Source organism: Aricia agestis, chromosome 14, assembly GCF_905147365.1.
Source record: "Aricia agestis chromosome 14, ilAriAges1.1, whole genome shotgun sequence".
In the NCBI taxonomy this organism is placed as follows: Eukaryota; Metazoa; Arthropoda; class Insecta; order Lepidoptera; family Lycaenidae; genus Aricia; species Aricia agestis.
The window spans coordinates 2,999,959-3,021,723 of record NC_056419.1 but is presented as its reverse complement, the minus strand read 5'-3'; the positions used below and the strand labels follow the sequence as shown (position 1 = coordinate 3,021,723).

Below are 21,765 nucleotides of genomic sequence, written 5' to 3'. Positions count from 1 at the left end.
TTGCTTGCTCATGCGTATTTCTATAAGAGGTGGTAGGTACCATGTTGAATTGGATTTCTCGATTCTTTCGATTGTTATGCACGTTACTAACTAATAACTCACCTACCAACTTAGATATCAAATTCAAAAACAACAGCGCCAAAACTACTGAACCCATTGTAATGAAATTTTGTACACAGATAGTCTAAAGCCTGAGAAAGGACATAGGCTACTTTTTAACTGAAAAAAGGGGTTGTAAGGGGGTGAAATTGCGTAAATTTGGTCAAATTAAGTTAGTTCCAAAAACTGGAACAGATGGCGCCAAGGGTCGCCTAGATCGCGCTATCGCTTACTCATATGTATTTGTATAAAATCATCACATCATATTATTAATAACATTAACTCAACATGGTACCAGTACCATGTTGAGTTAATGTTTTGATTCTTTCGATTGTTATACATGTTATTAAATAACTCACTTACCAACATAGATATCAGAAACAACAGTCTACCAATAATAAAATATACTAAATAGTTAAGGGGTATTGGGCAACCAATTTTATTGACTATAAAATTGGTTGCCAATAAACTGAAGTCCACGCGGACGAAGTCGCGGGCAACAGCTAGTTGATGATAATGGAACTATGGAACAAGGCTGTCTTCATGATACCAAATTTTTATGGGTTAACACACAAATGCTTTAAATGGTTGTCTTTTTATTCTTTCTAGAATCTAAAAAATGGTAACTCTTTTACTTAGTTATAATTTATAAAGGACAATATACATAACAGTATTTTTAGAATACCATAAAACTAGGTACTTTAGGAAAATATCTAGTTTTAGAACATCCTACGCCTACATAAAACAAGTTGAGGTTATGATTTCAACAATGAACCTTCATAACATTTATAATAATGGAGCCCCTTTCCCTTAATAGTAGTACTTTTTACTCGAACGTTAAATGCCAAAGCTTTCAGTATTATTAGCATTTAGCGGAGTACTCATGAGTTAATTTTCATTTTACAGTTATGTCACATCAATGGCCATGTTGGTCCATGTTGGACAAATGTAGAATATGATAACGGACATATTCGTCATATAAGTGCCAATGATCGACGGCGAATGTCGATAGTGCATTTTATAGGTATAGACTATCTAGATAGAGTATCTAGACATTAGACAGTTGCATAATTTATGGCAAATAGGAATTCATCATTGAGCTAAGTGAAGATAGGCCTTAAGGCTGCACTCAGAAGTCAAAAACATTAAATGATTATTTAGCTCTAATTAAATGAAGAATTTGACAGACAACGTAATGAGTTTAGTATTTGACAGAGACGTTAATGACCACTTAGCTTTAAATTAATGAAGATATGGATACATATCTTCATTAATTTAAAGCTAAGTGGTCATTAACGTCTCTGAGTGCGGCATTTAAAGTTAGAGATACAGTAACAGGAAATTGTGTTACCAAAATATTGAATCTAATTTCTGCCTATCTAATCTAATCTATTAACATGATGTTATGTAGTGATACCAAATTTAATATCTTGGGATGTGTTGTCCAAACAAATCATCAAAGATTGACTTAGTGTGATCCCGGCTTTATAATATGTAGGGTGAGCATGAGATCCTATGTAAAGCGGGACATTAGACGTGACGTGAGGCTACCCTCATCACGCCCACCCCAATAATTCCACCAGACGTCACGTCACCAATAAATATCATTGAATAATTTAAGGAGCACATTTAAATACATTATATTTTAGTGGTGAATTTTTGATATTTGAATTCTCTTAACGTCGAATTCTAACCAACAACACAAAATTAAATCATTTCCAAATTATTTATTCAGCTCCTATATTAAAGTGAACTTACATGCCGTTTGTAATTTGTATTGGCCACGCAGAACCTTTAGCTTCCTATTTGTGGAGTGGAGCACATTACTGGTAGACAGATTGGTCAGATGTGTCGTTATTAGTAAATTCATTAATAGACAAAATGTTATTAGTAGCGTCATTGGCAGATATTATACACGACCCTTTCAATTTCGCTAAAGGATTGTGGGCGCTCCCCAATCCCCATGGATCTCAAACTAGCCGCTAGTTTGTTTAGATCAATAGCGCTCCCGCACAGTCTTTGCAGAGATTTTCCACTCATTATTCTTAACACGAGTGTTCTTTGTGTCGCTGGCACAAATTTTTAAAAGTAAAATAATTCTAAACGAAAAAAATTAATTAAAAAAAATTAAAATATAAATAGATCATGTACCTATCGCAAGCACTTATCGCAAATACTTTTAATAAAAAATAATAAATAGAATATCGTTTCATAATATACAAAATTATAAAATTACTACAGAAAAAAAATATAGATAAAAAAGTAATTCTTAAAAAAATACCTGTGCGATCTTGACGTTGTACTGTGAGAACATGGCGTCGTACATGGCCATCAGCTCCGACTGCCCGACCGCGGCCGCAGCGCGCGGGTCCAGAGTGCTGCTGGCGTCCTGTGAACACAAAATATCATGGTCAGCTGTGTATTTTAAAGGCAGGTCAAGGTAGCGTATTATTTACATACATATTTTATTACAAAAAGATATACTTCTGAAATGTCATAGTATCAATGGTTACATCATGAAACATTTTGTTCCATCACAAACATTTTGACGCACTCTAGAAAAGTGCAGATGTCCTAAAAGTTTGGTCACATTAGTAAGTTTTGATTGTGTTCTAAAAACATAAACGTATGGTTACATTACATAGTCCTGGTTATGTCCTAAGCAAACAATAAGCTTAGTCATACTAGTAAGTAGTAACGAGTACAATTTAAATGCATGTCTACTGTATTCTATTTCGATATATAAGAACGAAAACCTTCTCTATAATATTACGAGTACTTTAAGTATTGATTTCCCAATATAAGGCTTCTCTGCAAAGAACAAGAAAGAAGAATCGTTTTAAACTCAATATTTTTATTTGATCCATTCCTAATTCCTCGAAACCGAAATGGCTAAATAAAGTATCACTTCCCCTAATGAGGAATAAATGGGGAAATTCCAGAAATTATACCAATGGGGAATACAAATAAATTCCGGAATTGATCCGGACCGAAAAGGAACTGAGAATTGAGTAATGAACGATTTTCCGGAAATTTCCGGAGATCCCGAAACGCGTGAGAGTGTTTATGTTACGCGATACGATATATCTAAATAGCATCCGATATCGTATAGAAACTGACAAAAGCAAGTATGTCGTGCATTATCCATTTCATGTATGTGTTTTATCGCAGGCGATATCGTACCGCTTTATGTAAACCGTCGTAACCAGATATATTTTAGTTATTAGTTACTACTTAATTGTAATTCAATTTTTTTTATGAAATAAGGGGGCAAACGAGCAAACGAGTCACCTGAAGGAAAGCAACTTCCGTCACCCATGGACACTCGCAGCATCAGAAGAGCTGCAGGTGCGTAATAGGGGAGGGTAGGGATGGGAAGGAAAGGGAAGGCAATAGGGGAGGGTAAGGAAGGGAATAGGGTAGGGGATTGGGCCTCCGGTAAACTCACTCACTCGGCGAAACACAACGCAAGCGCTGTTTCACGCCGGTTTTCTGTGAGAACGTGGTGTTTCTCCGGTCGAGCCGGCCCATTCGTGCCGAAGCGTGGCTCTCCCACGTATAAATTAAGATTTTGATATAAACTCTATACATTTTGTAGCAAACCCTTCATTAAATCCACCTTGCTCGTGATGGTTTAACTTCAACAAACATGCGACTTCAATGACTCGTATTAGTGATATCGTGACGCGACGTAGATATTAGATGATTTTTGTTGCGATATTTATGACTTTAGAATATCTGTAGGGTGCTTCCTTTTAGTAAAGTTGATAGATACTGGGAGCTGCATATATAGATAGTGATGATGCTAATACTGATGCTGATATAAGGAAGTAAAATGATACTAAGTTTATGCTTAATTATGATCTGCCTTTATTTTGATACGATTGCTCAATTTTATTCATAATATAACTGATTATTGGGCAAAACGTACGAATTCAACGACACACTGAACCATAGTATCACTTGTGGACTAGGTTAATGTCGGCAAGCGGTCGGTAAAGACGGACATTTTATAGGTATCATAAAATATTATGCCTGGTATTCTCGCATGTATTTTGTGTGGTATATCGCTGCGACATACCACACATACGATATCGTATCGCATCATATAAAAACCCGATAAAGATAATGGTTCAATCTAGAAGAGTGAAATTAGGTGATAATACTTTGAGGGCAAACATTGACCTATATCAAAGTCTTTCGCATGAATATGTAACACACGTAATTAGATCTTTCTTTGTGATGTACACTCAAATCAGAGAGGTTTTTTTTGGTCTGGGAATATTGTGCTAAATATTACATTTCTTGTTTTTGTTCAATTAGGTTCTTTTAAGCCATGGAACCGATGTTTCTTATTTTATACGTCATGTAGATCTGAAAATAAATAATTTAAAATACATAATACTACATCATTAGAAGTGATAGCTTCATAATCCATACTATTAATATAAATGGGAAATTGAATGCCTGTCTGTTATCTCTTCACGACCAGACCGCTGAACCGCTTTTGATGTTTTTTTTAATAAAATAAGGGGGCAAACGAGCAAACGGGTCACCTGATGGAAAGCAACTTCCGTCGCCCATGGACACTCGCAGCATCAGAAGAGCTGCAGGTGCGTTGCCGGCCTTTTAAGAGGGAATAGGTTAATAGGGGAGGGAAGGGATGTGAAGGGAAGGGAATAGGGGGAGGTAATAAAGGCAATAGGGTAGGGCATTCATGGGCCTCCTGTACTTTTAATACTTTTTATACCGGAAAAATTTACGGTTCCTACGTGATAATTAGTTTTGGCGCAACGGAGTTGCGGGCATAATCTTATATATAAAAATGGATTTTCAAATGTGATAGTCGCGCTAAAACTCGAAAACGGCTGAACGGATTGGGCTGATTTTAGTCTTAAAATATTCGTAGAAGTCCACGGAAGGTTTTAAAGTGACACGAAGTTCACCGGGATAGCTAGTCTAGTATAATTATTATCTTTACCCGAATAGAATTGATTCGTCGAGTACAAACAATAAAAATAATAAAAGGAACTTCTTCAGTGATAATATTACTCTTGAGTCTAGCCCAATCAGTGAACATACATAAAACTAAGAAGACCTATTTCTAGTATGAAAGGTAATGGAAAATTCCTAGCTTTATGACCAATTTCATAATAGATTATCATGGAACTACAAGGATTAAGGTAATTTGGTCCGTGAGTAAAAAAATTATGCCGTTTGCAAAACTATTTGTCTAAACACACCATGCCGAAGTTCCGCAGCGGAAATTCGGCATGATTGCGCCTGCAATGTATCTACTATTTTAAATTACCGTTGACACACGCATTGTATGCGTTTGACATTGCTGACGTGATCGTAATCATGCCAAACTCCCCCCGCGGAACTTCGGCATGGTATGTTTAGACCACAGTAAAGCAATAGGATATGTCATATTGCTATACTAAATAAAATAAAATAAATAAATAAATAAACGTTTATTCCCCTTTTTTGACCATTACACCACAAGAATAATACAATTAAAAGACAAAGATAAATACATTTAACGTACTAGTACAAGATTGCAGATAGTATACAAAACAATCGACATTCCACAATAAGTAAATGTTACAGTGTATAGTGTATACGACAATACAAAAATATTATGCATATTTATTAGGCATAATAAGATTTCAAAGTCCAACGAAGCAAGGCAGGAAGTGTAATGATCAAAAACTGAATTGGCATCCACTCAGGTAGTGACCGCGATTCGCAGTCCCTGATTTTCAGTGGATCCAGATTACTGTGGTTTAGACACTTAAATCATATTGAAAAGGAAAGCAGTAGGCCGTCTGTCCACTGCCGCCGTTCACCGGCACGTCACCGATAGAAATTAAAATAAAATGTCACATTATGACCTAGGGCCTAGGTAGTTATGTTTATTGTGCCTACGTGGGCTATTGGTTTCATTTTGCTCTATGCAGTGTACAAAGCAGCCCCGACTGGGTCGCTAGACCAATGTTGGTAGAAAATGAAACCTAGCCTTGGTTTGGTACTACTAATATATATTCTGTGCCTTGGTCATAAAGTTGCATTTTATTAGAATTTTTGTCGGTCTTGGTCGCTTGAGACAAAGAACGGAAAGCAGGTAGCTTTCCGTTCTTTGTCTAAGACATTTAAAACATGAGTTATTCAGCTTGTTAGAGGTCTTGATTCTTTTTTTAAGCAATTGCATAGCTTTTATCGCCTTGAGCGCGACAACTGAATCAAGAAATTCCGTAACGAAAATAACCTAACACCACCCACTCCGACCAGCACTGCGCCGGTTGGTGCGGCGTTCCCCGACTTCGTGTGCGTGTGACTAGACGTATGCAAATTAAAATTGAATAAGTTGATAAAATATTCTATGCAAAAGCTTTACCGCGGCAGCCTCGGAGTGCCACACGTATTTTTATTGGAACGAAGTTCCTTATCGCGCGTTAAGCGGAAAGGCTAGATAGGACAGAACAATATGTATTTAACCTCGACACTTTTTTATTAGTACTTGTATGTTAGGGGCAGAGGGCTTGATAGTATTCCTGGGCGTCCAAAGATGGCGTTTTTTAAATGTAATAATAATAATAAAGTAATAATAAAGTTTATTTGCAACTACATTCATTCATACATGGTGCAGATTTACAAGATAATATATAATTCCAATTAGCAGCCGCAAATTGGCTCATGCTCGGCATGTGCTGGTACACCCAGGGGCATATTCAGCGCCGGTCTTCCGCAAGAGCCATTGGTGACGACATGGGTATCACTATAAACCAAGTAGAATAGCTAGCAAACACTTTAGATAAAACACAACATAAATATATATACATATATTTATGTTGTATTTTATGATATATAGATAAAATGCAACATAAAAAATAAAAATAAAAATTATATCTACTAATTATTATTAGTAAATACTTAAAGGCTTAAATGTGTATACTTAAAGGCTTTTTGAACACAGCAATTAACTTCGCTCCATTCGGGTGTCCCTTGACACCTCTCAAGTTTTATTTGTTTTATTGTATCCCCCGTATTATTTATTACAAGCGCTACAGTTGCAATTTCATGCTAAAGTAATAAGCGGGGGAGCTCAATTCCGCTTTTAATTCGCGAGGCGCGGGAGTAATTGAATAGTTAACATAATTTGTTAGCGCTAAATAAGGCTATTTACATACTACTTAATATTCTGAAAGTACATTTTCTATACAGAAAATGTGATGAATAGCATATTATTGTGAAGTTACTTAGTAAACGATAGACTTTGGATATTTTGAAATTATTTTATAGTTTCAAAAACTTATTCTATTCTAGACGTCTATATCTATACAAATTATTATAATAAGGAAAGTGGTTGTTTGCATCGATTGGGCTCTGAAAATATTGGGCCAATTTTGATAAAATTTGGCAAAGACATAGAGTAGCTCACGTGGATAGACCAAGAATATGTTTTTGCGGGAAAATGTACGATTACCGCGATTTACTTTTAGGCAGAATGAGCTACGCGCATTTTAGGGTGGGTTGCGCCAACTTACTTTAACTATAACTTTAACTTTAACCATAGCAAAATGTCAAAGTTCATAATGGATGCTATATTTGACGATAACCTTAACCTTAACTATAATTACGCCTCTGATGCAACCCACCCTTAGTGTTGTTATAAAATGTCATTTTGGTTGAACATGAATTAAGCCACGGACCACGGTAATCGTAATATGTAAAGGTGCCTATACACGGGACAATTTGTCGTTTCGATGGATCGTCAAGAAAATCGTCCTTCGAATCGATCTTTTGAACGTAAAATCGTTTGCGATATTGTTACACACGTACAATTTGTCGTTCGATTTTAACATCGAGGAGATAAATCGTTACGATAATAACTGTCCCGTGTATGGCCACCTTAAGTCTTAATACCCATCAAATAAAATCGGTCCTTTATATTCGGATTTTAAATTAATTAACAATATCCATATTCTAAAGGTTAATGAAATATTATACTATTCAAAATATTTCTTAATTAAAAGCCGGTCCGTGCTATAATATGCACTCAGCCCAGTTCCCAACCCTTTTGATATAGAGGCCCTAAAACTATTATCCCATCCTGAAATTGAATATCTCGTTAAATTCAGCCTATCATCATCACATCCTAATTTTCAATATTTTTCAATCCATGCTAATTAATCATAATATATTATAATATAATGCGAAAGTCTGTCTGTCTGTTACCTCTTCACACCCAAACCATTGAATTTATTTTGCTGAAATTTGGTATGGAGCTCTGGGAAAAAGACATAGGATACTTTTTATTCTGGATAAACTCACAGTACCCGCCCGAGAAACGAACTTCGGCTATTTATGTGGCTAATAACTCCCACACCGGTTTTGGTGACGTTCGGATAGGAATCGTTTTATAGCGCCTAAGTGGTAAATATACAAAAAGAGTTGTAATTTGTTGGGTCAAATTTTTAACATGACAATGACCAATGACCATCCGTTATGGGTAATCTTCATATTATTTATCAATAATAATTGGATCCATCAAAAAAACTTTCATTAGGTATTTCCCGTGTATATATCCCGCGTTTTTTTCGGTGTATTACACGTAGATGGTAATAACATAGTGTAGGTTCCGAAATTGACCCAGTACACTGCAGGCCAAAGCTTTATGACGTATCCGACTTATTATTGTACCGGTGTACCATTGCACTGGCTAGACAAACTTGATATTTTAAGACAACCTTACAAAAATCATAAAAATGCAATAGCGTATGTTTCAGATATAACAAAATATCAAAAGTATGGCGTCGACTCTAGACGCCACGAGCACTGCCCAGTATACTGGGATTAATTTCGGAACTCACACAGTGTGCCTACTCGCGAGACGCAAACCTGCTAAATATCAATGCCCAATTTTTATTACCAGCCCCAACATGAATCATTACTTCGCAGATCCATCGATCTTGGCTAAGTTATTAGAATTTATCGTTTAGTGATCGGTTCCGGGTCATTTGACCGCACTAATGAGGGGTCATCTGATATACCGAATATCTCTCTGTGATGGATGTAGAACTATAATGAAAACATAAGAGATAGATTCTCTTTATTTAGCCGATTACGGTATTCAAAAGGAAGGAAATTATTATAATAGTGTTTTAGCGTGGATACTGGATAAATTTGTACTCTATTTTAATGATGATATAAATTACTGTCGTACAGAAATACTGGCCATTGAATTGGAACAATATTTTTATGACTCACCTCACTTTTGTTAATGTCTCAAGCTATAACTCAACTTTTATTCATGTCTTGACTTACAACTTACCTCTCTAGTAAGTAAGAGACAGGGTCTCTCTCATCACCCAGGACAGTGACATGAACAGCTCATGTGACAACTTCTTATGGCCGAACTCTCCTTCACCACTTCTGTTGATGTCTCGAGTTCACTGGGAGATAGGGTCTCCCTCATGGACAGTGACATGAGCAGCTCATGTGACAACTTCTGTTGGCCGAACTCTCCTTCACCACTTCTGTTGATGTCTCGAGTTATAACTTACCTCTCTAGTATGGTCACTGGGAGATTGGGTCTCCCTCATGGACAGTGACATGAGCAGCTCATGTGACAACTTCTGTTGGCCGAACTCTCCTTCACCACTTCTCTTGATGTCTCGAGTTATAACTTACCTCTCTAGTATGATCACTGGGGGAGAGGGTCTCTCTCATGGACAGTGACATGAGCAGCTCATGTGTCAACTTCTGTCGGCCGAATGCGACGGCACCGCTCGTCACCATGATGCACTCCCTACCCTCGTGGTGGCATTCCGCAACCTGAAACCAAGAAAGAGGTTAGTTGGCTAAGTATTTTTCTTTATATTTTTATGGATAATAGTATAATGACGTTACTACAATCGTACATAGACCGAATTTCACCAACGTCAGTAAGTGTTAAGAGTCCGTATACGAAATTTTGCCGATTTCGCTCATTTTACAGACGTGATTTAACAGTTAAAATACAGTATTTCTTAACGGAACAAGGTACGGGCTCTTAACAGCTTGTTAAAAAAAACGAAAGAGGTAACGTGATACTAATTCGAGCATTAACTTTAACAGTGGTTGGTGATTGGGCCATAGCTTTATTTCTTCTTGCTACTTACTAAAAGCGGTTAGCTTTAAATCTAAGCTATACTGTGTTACTTGTTAGCTAAGCAAATTTTTACACAGCGAATTCAATATGCCAGACAAAGACGAAGTCTATTTGTCTTTGTCTGGCATATTTAACCGACATCCAAAAAGGAGGAGGTTAAGTATAATATGTTCGACTGTGGATATTATATACACACAAGGACAGTGAAATTTGAGGGTAGTCAATAGAAGGTTAGATTCAATTTAAAAAAATAAGAAAAACCAGCTTATAAAATTTTCGCTAGTATCAACTTTCATAAGTGCCAATGGGTACCAATAATGGAATAGTTTAATTTCTGTAGCAAACATAATATGGATGCATCAAAACTTTCCGAAGTGTGGTTCATATTTCAGAAGACATTGCCCTAACCAGACAATACAATAGCTATTTTAGGTATCTTTTGTTTAGCGGTAATTGAACTGAGGTCAATCCACTATGCAGCTAGCTAATAAAACATTATTTATTGGGAATATTGAAACTTATGAAGATATTGGGGAATGATGACCAGAAATCGACGCTCGCCCACTTACGAGTAACTTCAGACAACACAAGAGAACAGAACAAAGGAGGTGTGTTTGTCCCGAGTTATGCTGATTATCTACTTGAGCCTTGAAGTAAAGGAGTAAAATAAACAAAAAAAAATTAAATCCGACTTGCAGTTCCGGAGATATGCGAACACAAACATAAAAACATACATACACACATTCGTTTTTGAAAGGCACATGTTAACGACGCTTATATAGACTAACATACCAAATACTGGGCAATTCTGAAAATATATATATTACATACCTTTTGACGACCTCTGTGGCTCAGTTGGTGGGCTGTTGGTAACTCTGCCGGGGGTCGCGGGTTCGAATCCCGCCGACGGAACAAAAAGTTTTTCAAAGTTCCTGGGTCATGGATGTGTATTATATATGTGTATCATATAATAAAAATCTTAAATATATGTAATACTCGTATGTATAGTATAAAAGTATTAAATATATTTCCGTTGTCTGGTACCCGTAACACAAGTCCTTCAGGTACTTACCACGGGGCCAGACTGACGTGGTGTGAAGCGTCCATAGATATTATTATTATACCTACAGGTGGAATTTATAACCTCCTTTTTTGAAGTCGGTTAAATTTACTTTCTCGACGATGTTGATAGTGTTTTTCTCTGATGGGACTGTAAGAGTATTTTTTATTAAAATAACGCCGTTTTTCTCAGCTATAGCAGACGTTAAACTGCTCGGAAAGAGGATGAAGCAAACAAATTGACTTTCCGCTGAATATAGTCCAGGGAATGGATGTGAAAAATCACTCGGACCTGTTTCAATTTAACTCGTCACTTGTAGGGATCTTTGCTAGAGTTATTACGGTTTTTTTCTTGTAATTAGACAAAACTGCTAACTAACAAAGTTTATGCGTTGGCAGAAAGCGCTTTCTGAGAAACTTAGGAAGTATTTTCGATTTTGTGTCACTACTTATAATAATTGTGGTTGGGTCATTTATAACAAAAAATTTTGCGACCCAGCCTAAAGCATATTTCACATATATATTGAGGGTCGGTAATTTTTGTATACGAAATCCCAGGTTAATTTCTATTAGAGTTTTTTTATTTATTTCTAGATATTTAGAAGAAGATTAGACTTACAACACTTGTCTTTAAGGTAAACTGAATTGATTTAAATACAAAATATTATTCTTTAATTCCTTTTAGTAAAATGTATTACAGCTATAATTGCCTATGGCCTTTTACAGTCCACCTCCTGGCGTATGTTTTTAGTAAAAACCTTAGTAAAATTACACTACAAAATCTATTATGCAGCGCATTCTGCTTTTTCCACTATAGATGCTATCTTCTCATTGAATAAAATTTAAATACATTATTCTAATATATTTAAAAGTAAGTACTAGTTTAACTATTTTAGTAAAAACGGTTTTAAACACGTGAAACTTTTTTAAGCCTGTAGAAATTCTTTTTGAATTGAAACTTATTAAGGTGCACTAACACTTGAGAGTGAAGACCCAAGGTCACGGTCATGAACAAACGGGGGTCGAAATAGTTAAGTGCGTTACGTTAAGAGGAGTCCACACCGCCGTTTTTCCATACAAACGTTGTCCCCTGTTTCCTCCCTGAATAATGCCGGTAGAGTTAATAATAATAATAATAGTTTATTGTCTCGGTAAATACATAATAAGGAAATGATACAAGACAAAAGATAGATACAGAGTGTTACAATAATAAGGTGCACAACCCCTACACTAAGAGTCTTGTGCTGTAGGGGTTGACAAAATTTAATGTACATAATAATTGGATATATTATAAAAATGACAGAGAGATAGTTATAATTTTTTCCTGAATATCTATGGCCACTAATACAATGTCCCTATGTGTCCTTTTTTTTTCATAATTTAGTTAATAAAAAAGATAAGCACGTTCAAAAACCCAAAAAAATGACCAGATTTTCCTCTGTGTTCAAACACTCAGAAAACAATACTCGCTAGGATATACAAAAAAACTAAAACATAGAAACACAGCTCAATCCTTGCTTTAATTCTTAATGAAAAAAGTACTTAAATCGGTTAAGTTTTGGAGAAGAAATCAGCGGACAACGAATCGATGATTTTCTGTTCTTTTATTAGAAATTTTGTCGTGTTGTCTCTATCGCGCTCTGCGGTGGGAGACTTGAGATTGGTGAGACAGCAATACATTTTAAAATACCTATTTTCAATTTCTCTAGCCCTTGGTGTATCCTCTTAAGTTTCAATCTCTCTGTAGACACACACTAATTTAGCTATTTTACACAGCCGTTTTTTGTTACGTATCACATTTAGTCCTAAAATATGAATTTGTTCTATTTGTAGGACAATGTTACTCTTAAATTATATAACTATTAACTGTTTCTTAAGTCATTGCTATTAACCTATCAATATACAAAAAATCAGCTTGTTAGGGTTACGTTTTAAGGTTCAGTAGTCAACCAAGTTTTGTTGATTACAGAACCCTATAACGAGCTGATTTTTAGTATATTGATAGGTTATCCTACTAATATTATAAAGGCGAAAGTTTGTTTGGATGTATGGGTGTATAGATGTATGGATGTGTGGATGTTTGTTACACTTTCACGCAAATACTGCTAAACGAATTTTAATGAAACTTTACAATAATATAGCTTATACATCAGAATAACACATAGCTACAATTTTAACCGACTTTCAAAATGGGGGAGGTGTTATGTTCGTTTTCTTATGTTCAACGATTACTCCGCCGTTTGTTAACCGATTTTCAAATTTTTTCTTTTGGTATGTAGGGTATCATCCCAATTTGGTGTTATATTCACAAAAGTGGTGATCTGATGAAGGATCCATAAGTAATCGAGGGAACTCCTCAAAATTTATGGGGAAACATGTGGTGACTTCGGTTTCGTGAGAAGTATTCTAAGCATATGCTACAAACAAGTAAGATTTTGCACCGAGGTATACCTGGTATACCGTGGTTCGGAAGGTGCTGAGAGAACTCCTAATTCTTTATAGATACAAGTTTGGGAGTTTGGCGTTGTTTTAAGAACGGAAAGCATATGCTACTATGCAAATTACATTCATCATCATCATCATCACTACCATAATATTATACCATGCATCGTCCCATGATTATGAGCCTTTTCATAGTCTTTTAGATCGAGGCTCGAGTTTGTCAAGCGATAATTTAAAAAAAATCTATACTTAATATTATAAACCTGAAGAGTATGTTTGCTTGAATGCGCTAATCTCAGGAACTACAGGTCCGATTCAAAAACTTATTTCAGTGTTAGATAGCTCATTTATCGAGTAAGGCTATAGGCTATATTATATTATCACGCTAAGACTAATACGACCGAAGATACTCAGGAGAATGTGGTAAAAACGGGGAAAATATTAGAAAGGGTTTATCTCACGAACTACTGGAGCAATATTTGGCACTTATATAGAGTAGACCACGTGAAAGGAGTATTAATAGCTATTTTTATTCAAAAATGTACGGTTTCTGTGAAATTCCTAATTTACGCGGGCGAAGCCGCGGGGGACATCTAGTTAGTTATATAATTCAAAATTAACATTGTCCTACAAATAAAACAGTCCATATTTTAGGACTATCAATTCAAAGTATGAAATCCTTTCTATTTCTGTTAGCTACCACTTTCGAGATTTTTCGCAAATAAAAATGTTGTTCGTCTTATCAAAATGAAGCTAGGTACTCATAAAAATTAGCTATATTATCATTGTTCATATAAAAAAAAATGTTCTAGGGTTCCCGTACTAATTTTTTTAAAGTTGTTTTTTAAAAAAGGTCAATAATATTAAAACAAATATAATTTTTTAAATTAATGTCGCCCACGGAATTTTGTTTTAAAAAGAAAATTACAATTTCATCCCTAAGGGGTTGAATTAAAATCAGTCAAAGTTTGTACAAAATCTGAGATAAGTACTTATAATAATTGTAAAATTTTCTTTCAAAATCTAATGACCCTTTTTCATTTCATTTTATCTTGATTATATTATTATCAGAATAAATTTTCTAGAAAGATTACTATAATTATTATTCTAGTCTGAACAAATTCTAGGTTTTTGTCTACTATAACTACTAGCTTAATGCGTCGACTTCGTTTGCGTAAAACTTAGCTTAGACCAGTGTATGGCTTCACAGAAATCCGGCGTGAAACAGCGCTTGCGCTGTGTTTCGCCGAGTGAGTGAGTTTACCGGAGGCCCAATCCCCTACCCTTTCCCCTTCCCTACCCTCTCCTCTTCCTTCCCTACTCTCCCCTATTACCTTCCCTACCCTCGCCTATTACCTATTCCCTCTTAAAAGGCCGGCAACGCACCTGCAGCCCTTCTGATGCTGCGAGTGTCCAGGGGCGACGGAAGTTGCTTTCCATTAGGTGACCCGTTTGCTCGTTTGCCCCCTTATTTCATAAAAAAGGGGTAAAAAAAACAATAAACATTAAAAAGATTGTTTGAAGAATTTTAACACTCTTGATAAAAAACAAAGAGTCGCGAAATATTTTTTGTAATACTAAGCGGGTCGCATTATAAAAAGGTTGAAAAACACTAGCTTAGTCAAATGGAGTATGGACAATGCATCAATTTAAACGTTGAACTACTTTTAGATAGATTTTGGGATTCCTAGACACAATAGTCTATTCTAATCATAAAGTAATATACCTACCTAGCGGAATAGAGCAACAATTTGTGAGTGAGTTTACCGGAGGCCCAATTCCCTTCCCTATCCTCCCCTTTTCCCTTCCCTTCCCATCCCTACCCTCCCCTATTACCCTATTCCCTCTTAAAAGGCCGGCAACGCACCTGCAGCTCTTCTGATGCTGCGAGTGTCCATGGGCGAGGGAAGTTGCTTTCCATCAGGTGACCCGTTTGCTCGTTTGCCCCCTTCTATCATAAAAAAAAAACAATCTCAAGCTGCCAAATGAAACCGAAATTAATTTATGTCTGTGTGTAAAAATTTGTTTACGTATACACTTACACAAGCATCTTTCTAAGAGATTAAATTGTCAACGTGCCGATAAGTGCCGACTGGACGTCAAATAGATGAAAAAAATTGGTTCTGCTGTCATGTATCACACCGTTCACACGTCTCTTTACCACGCAGTGTTACTGATAGTGACATCTCGCTTGCTCAGGCCTTTGTTTCTCTATTCCGCTAGTAAGTATATTAACTTTATAATTCTAATTAAAATGATATGCACAAATCATGATCATATTGTAATCTCGTCCAAAGAAAGCTCAATGAGAGCAGTTGCCAAGTTACTTACTAGATTATACTTACTAGATTTGCCCCGCGGTTTATTAGGGAAAATTATTGTGATATTTTCCCACAGTTAAAGGTAGCCTATTGTGGTAATCCAGGGTACTCTATCCCTAATTTTATTTTATTAAAATTGATCTAGCCGTTTAGACCTGAGGAAGTAACAAACATACAAACTTTTGCCTTTATAATATTAGTGTGATTTTGTTGTTTTTAGTTAAATATTTAGTTTAGTATCTTCCTACCTGTTCAATAATCGACGCCAATCTTCCCAGAGCCAGTCCATTTCCATCTTCTCTCGTGATGACGGCACTGCCGAGTTTGACCACCAGTCTTCTGGCATATTTCAGCTGTGAGCGATCAGAGAAGGTACGCTGTTTACGGTCACCAAGAGCCCTCTTGTCCAGGCCTAAGCCCTGGAAATTAAAAATAAATGGGTCAATAAAGGAACTATATATCAAGTTTTCGTAAACAACAAAAAAGTTGCGTGTAAAATTTCTAATCAGCGAAAAAATTTTAAAAATTAGTATTTAAATTTTAAATAGTTCTAATTTTAATCGGCGCGCATTAGCCAATCATGAATCAGAGCGATGCAGGCTATTACTTTCTTTTGTGTGCGCGTAGGATGGCGAAGGCATAATAGACGCATTCATCTGTTTCGAATTCTGATTGACTGAAATATTTGAAGGAAAGTTTTAGCCCGGCCACACATTGTCCGAATTCTGATCAGAAACAGTTGAATTTCGCCGGACCGCCACCCCGCACACCATCCGAAATATCCTTCCGGCGAGTTCGAGCTGACTCGGCTCAGTACAAAATGTAAGAGACAGCGCGGACGTTCAACTGTTTCTGATCAGAAATTTCGGACAATGTGCGGCCGGGCTTAAAATATCGGTGTTTATTTTAGTACAATATACATGTGAATAGTTGTAAATAACAGAACTAGTTTCAGCCTTATTGTACATACAACGCTGTTCGTTAAGGCTGAAACTAGTTTGGTTAATAAAGTACCTAACATTTTACGTATTATCTATTTATTTTGCTATTACTAAAACATAGAAAAAGTCCTTTCTTTTATAATTTCTATGGATTATCCCAAAGATACATTACCTCTCCTTAAATTATACGACCTATGACATTTTCGAAAGATAAATTCTGTATTGAAATTCGCATTTCGTCTTGGCTTTGGTCTCGTCATTTTAAAAGTGTCTTTGAGATCTTCCGCAGCTGCGAAGGGCTTAGGAAGGCAATCTGAGGTTTAAATGCTACTTCATAAATCTTTGAAACATACGGGCACCCATTGCGACCGAAAACGCTGACAAATTGTTTTCTTTTAGGGTGGGTTGCACCAGAGGCGTGGTTAAAGTTAAAGTTATGGTCAAAGTTATGGTTATAGTTAGGGCTAGCTTTAACTTTAACCTTAACTTTGACCACAGAATTTGACAGATGGAAGCTGGTTCGACAAGGCTTGAAATGAACGTTGACGGGGGCGCTGCTGGTAAAGGAAATCTGTCAAAAATGGCGTTTTGTATGATGACAGCGTTAATTCCTTTTTTCGCCACGTTCATTTAAAGCCATGTCGAGTTCAAAGTTATGGTTAAATATGGCGTCCATTTTTTACTTCAACCAAAGATTTGACATTTTGCATTGTAGTTATAGTTAAAGTTACAGTTATAGCTAAAGTAAGTTGGTGCAACCCACCCTTAGGGTAATTTTTTTATACGTGGGAGAGCCATGCTTCGGCACGAATAGGCCGGCTCGACCGGATAAATACCACGTTCTCACAGAAAACCGGCGTGAAACAGCGCAGCTTGCGCTGTGTTTCGCCGAGTGAGTGAGTTTACCGGAGGCCCAATCCCCTACCCTATTTCTTTCCCTACCCTCCCCTATTCCCTTCCCTTCCCATCCCTACCCTCCCGTATTACACTATTCCCTTTTAAAAGGCCGGCAACGCACCTGCAGCTCTTCTGATGCTGCGAGTGTCCATGGGCGACGGAAGTTGCTTTCCATCAGGTGACCCGTTTGCTCGTTTGCCCCCTTATTTCATAAAAAAAAATTTATGTAGAATTGTTTTTAATTTGGGATGGATTTTTTATTTCGTTAATGGTTGACTTTACCACTAATTTTGCTTCTTCCAGAAAGAAAACGTTTTTAAATTGTGGTCATTCTTCCCCTTGTTAAGAAAAAGGCAAATTAATATTCTCAAAATAATTAAGAAATAAATTTAATAATAATTAACTTAACAACTTTTAATTGTTAAAATATAAAAATAGAATTAATTATGGAAAGTGATAAATAAGATTTGTGTTGTGTGATGTTTATTTTCATCCTTAGTTTTAATCTTATAGTACAAAGCATTGCAAGAGTTGTAAAATGATTCTGTCTGAAGTCTTATATTAATAAAATTGAGAGTTTTGAATGTTACGATTGTTAGTAGTAATATAAGTATAGCGTAATGACTTTTGTTTCCACCGTTCATTCAATAAAACACAGATTTTCCGAAATAAAAAGGTTTTTACGGGATAGGTCGAAAATTTTCTGAGTTACAACTTTTGAATCTAAATTGATACCTAATAAAAGATTTGATACCATGAGCTCTTATAGCAGTATTACTTTTTATGAACCTTTCCACATACACCATACATATATATATATTTTTTTAATTAGTGACTGTCGGTGTTTATTTTCCGACAACCTTATGTCTTAATGTCTTATGTTAGGAAATACTTGCATCTTTTTTGTTTCTCTCTCTCTCTCGGTGCTAGTCGACGTAGTCAGTGTTCTGGTTTCGCTACTTATTGCTTTTTGCCACTTGCTCAACAATCTTCCTCGCCATCTTCATGAAACTCGGTCTGTGTTTTTTATTTTTCATTATATCTCTAATGGTGTCTGTTGTTATGACTTTCTCTATTTCTTCTTCTGTTTCCCTTCTCAGTGTTCCGTACATGGGACATTCTGTGAGGCAGTGCAGAACTGTTTGCGTTGTTAAGTCATAACATTTGCACGCCTTGCAGTTCTCCCTCAGTTTCATTCGGTCCAAGTACTCTCCGAAGCCTCCGTGTCCTGTAAAAAGTTGAGCTGACAGGTTGTCTTTCTTAACTTCAGAGAGAATCTTGTACGCTATGCGCAGATCGTCGAAGAAGTATGTTATTGTTTTTCCCTTTCTTTCGGTATTATATTGCTCTTGATATTTTTCTAGTGTGTTCTTCCTTTGGTTATATTTTACTGCGCTTAGGGGAACTGAATCATATGCTGGTGCTGTTTCCTTTTTCGTGGGTTCCCTCGCCAGGTGGTCGGCACGTTCATTTCCCTCCAGGCTGACGTGCGCCTTTATCTAGTACCAGTTGATTTTTGTGGAGTCTTCCCTTATTCGGTTTCTTATCTCTACGGCTACTGGATTCAGGCTGCAAGGGTCTGCGACGGCCTGCAGAGCTGACGGGAATCTGAAGCAATGTTTAACTCATTCTTCCTCGTAGTATTTTTGATGATCTGGGTCGCCATCAGCAGCGCCGCCATCTCGGCTTGGTAAACTGAACAGTGGTCCGCCAGTTTTATCTTTGCTGTTATAGTCTCTCTGTGCTCATCCCAGCAACTGACTGCTGCTCCTACTTTTCCATCCAGTTTGCTGCCGTCAGTATATAGAGTTGGGATGAGTTCAGGCATTTTCTTCAGATCTTCCTCTTCGGCGACGCAATCAAACGTTATTCGTTCTCTTTTTGCTGGATGAGGGAGGTCAAAAGGGTGGGTTCTTTTCTCTATTTTTCTGTCAGGGTAGTAGGCCATGAGTTTACCTCTCTTGACTCTATATAGTTCTGCGTTTTCTGTAATCCTGAAGCGCAGAGGAGTAGTGCCACTTATTACTGTGCTGTCCATTAGGGAAGTAGTTTTGTGTGCTTTTGACATCATTATTGTGAACATTCGGTTCATTCGGTCAATCATTTTTCTGATGTACTTTTTTCTAAGGACAGGTTCCCACACGCTTGCTGCATACAGGATCGTGGGTTCCACTACGGATGTATATAAAGTCTTTATTATCTTAGAGTTTAGGCCCCATGTTGCTCTACATGACCTTGATAACTTTCTGTATATCTTGATGACCTTATCATTGACATGTTCTAGATGTTGTTTAAATGTTAACTTGTGATCAATGATAAGGCCGAGCAGCTTAAGATGGTTAGTGAAAGCCACTTTTGTACCGCAGAACTCAATGTAAGGGATGTCATATTTGCGTTTATTCGTAACTATTATAGCCTGGGTTTTGTGTGCAGCGAATTTGAGCTTGTTTTCGGTACCCCATTTTTCAATTTCCTTCAGGGCTTTACTGGCTTTGTCCTGCACCTGCACCATACATATTACACACTTAATGTGTTTACTTAAGTTAGGTTAGGTTCTATTTCACAAACATACGTTGTAATCTTTCAAAATCATTTTAGTTATTCCCCATAGTCGCGTACAAAGGCGACTCTAAGGCGAAACAAGTCTCGTGTAAGGCGAAACAAGTCTTGTAAATCTAAAAGGACCTTTGGAGTGTTTTAATAAGATTTTTACTAAATACTTTGTACTTCTGTTGAATAAAATTTCGTCTCACTGGGCTGAGACTTTTATTTTTACCTTCGCTTAAAATAAACATAATCGGATTTTGTGTCAAGTGGCTGGTAACCCTGGCTTAGGAGATACTTATAGGTCTACCAGGATCTGATGGCAAAAAGTGAGAAAAGAAATTGACTCTAGCAATACCGGAGTTATTGGAATAAATCATTTTGATCCTTTTTTTTAGGGTTCCGTATCCAAAGGGTAAAAACGGGGGTCCCGTTTTTACCCAGTTTTTTGCTCGGTATCAATGATGACAACAGGTAGGCACTTTAAATTTTCACAAAAGGCTTAATTATATGTGTACTTTAATAATTAGTAATAATATTTAAATAAAATAAAAATTTAAGGGGGGCTCCCAAATAAAAAACACAATTTTTGGCCTATTTTTGCTCTACAACGGTAAGGAACCCTTCGTGCGCGAGTGTGACTCGCACTTGGCCGATTATCTTATAACGGCTAATTCTGCAAATATAAAATTTTTTCCAATGATCAAGGATATTTTTTGAAATTATGCCATCAAAATTTTCCATCCTATTCTGGTAGACCTATACTCACTACACCGATAATGGACTATTTTAAATCTTGACAAATACAGCCTCTAATTTATAAATAGAGAGGCTGTAGTTTCGATTAGCCCGAGTAAGACTATATGTCCCGTTTAATGGTTCTGACTATGGCCACAGATTAGATAATAGTACGCTATGGCTCAAATGAAGCGAGCAATCCGCAAATGTGGTTTGATGGGTTTGACGGATGGTGTTGTGTGCACGCAAACCGCGCGTGCAGGTAATTGACACTTGGCGGGTGATGAGCGTGCGTCGCGCGTGACAGTTTACTTCTGTCATGTATCATGATACACCTAACATCACCAACACTTTATCCAACTACTAAATCTTACAGACTTATGAGTTACGAGGATAGTGTGACACTAATACATTGTCTCTACGTTGGCCTATGATTGACAAATACAAGCGATTACGAACGCGAGAATATTGCATATTATGACTGACGTTGCTTGTGCGTGAAGACATCTTCATTGTGGCAATATTGTTGATAAAGACCTACAGGCATACAAGGGGGTGTACGTGAATGACT

At 36.7% G+C, this 21,765-nt stretch overlaps 1 protein-coding gene across 2 annotated transcripts in view; it reads right to left on the bottom strand.

The window, feature by feature from the left end:
• The window catches only part of LOC121733574 (delta-1-pyrroline-5-carboxylate synthase), a 58,830-nt gene that overhangs the window by 11,239 nt on the left and 25,826 nt on the right, over positions 1-21,765 (bottom strand). Inside the window, exons 2-5 of one of the 2 annotated variants that reach the window (XM_042123868.1) lie at positions 16,323-16,493; positions 9,855-9,936; positions 9,666-9,727; positions 2,381-2,488 (exon numbers count right to left, since the gene is read on the bottom strand). In XM_042123868.1, coding sequence (XP_041979802.1) covers positions 2,381-2,488; positions 9,666-9,727; positions 9,855-9,936; positions 16,323-16,493 — 423 coding nt within the window. Of the gene's footprint in view, positions 1-2,380; positions 2,489-9,665; positions 9,728-9,792; positions 9,937-16,322; positions 16,494-21,765 lie in introns of both variants that reach the window. The other variant, XM_042123867.1, reaches the window with a different exon arrangement.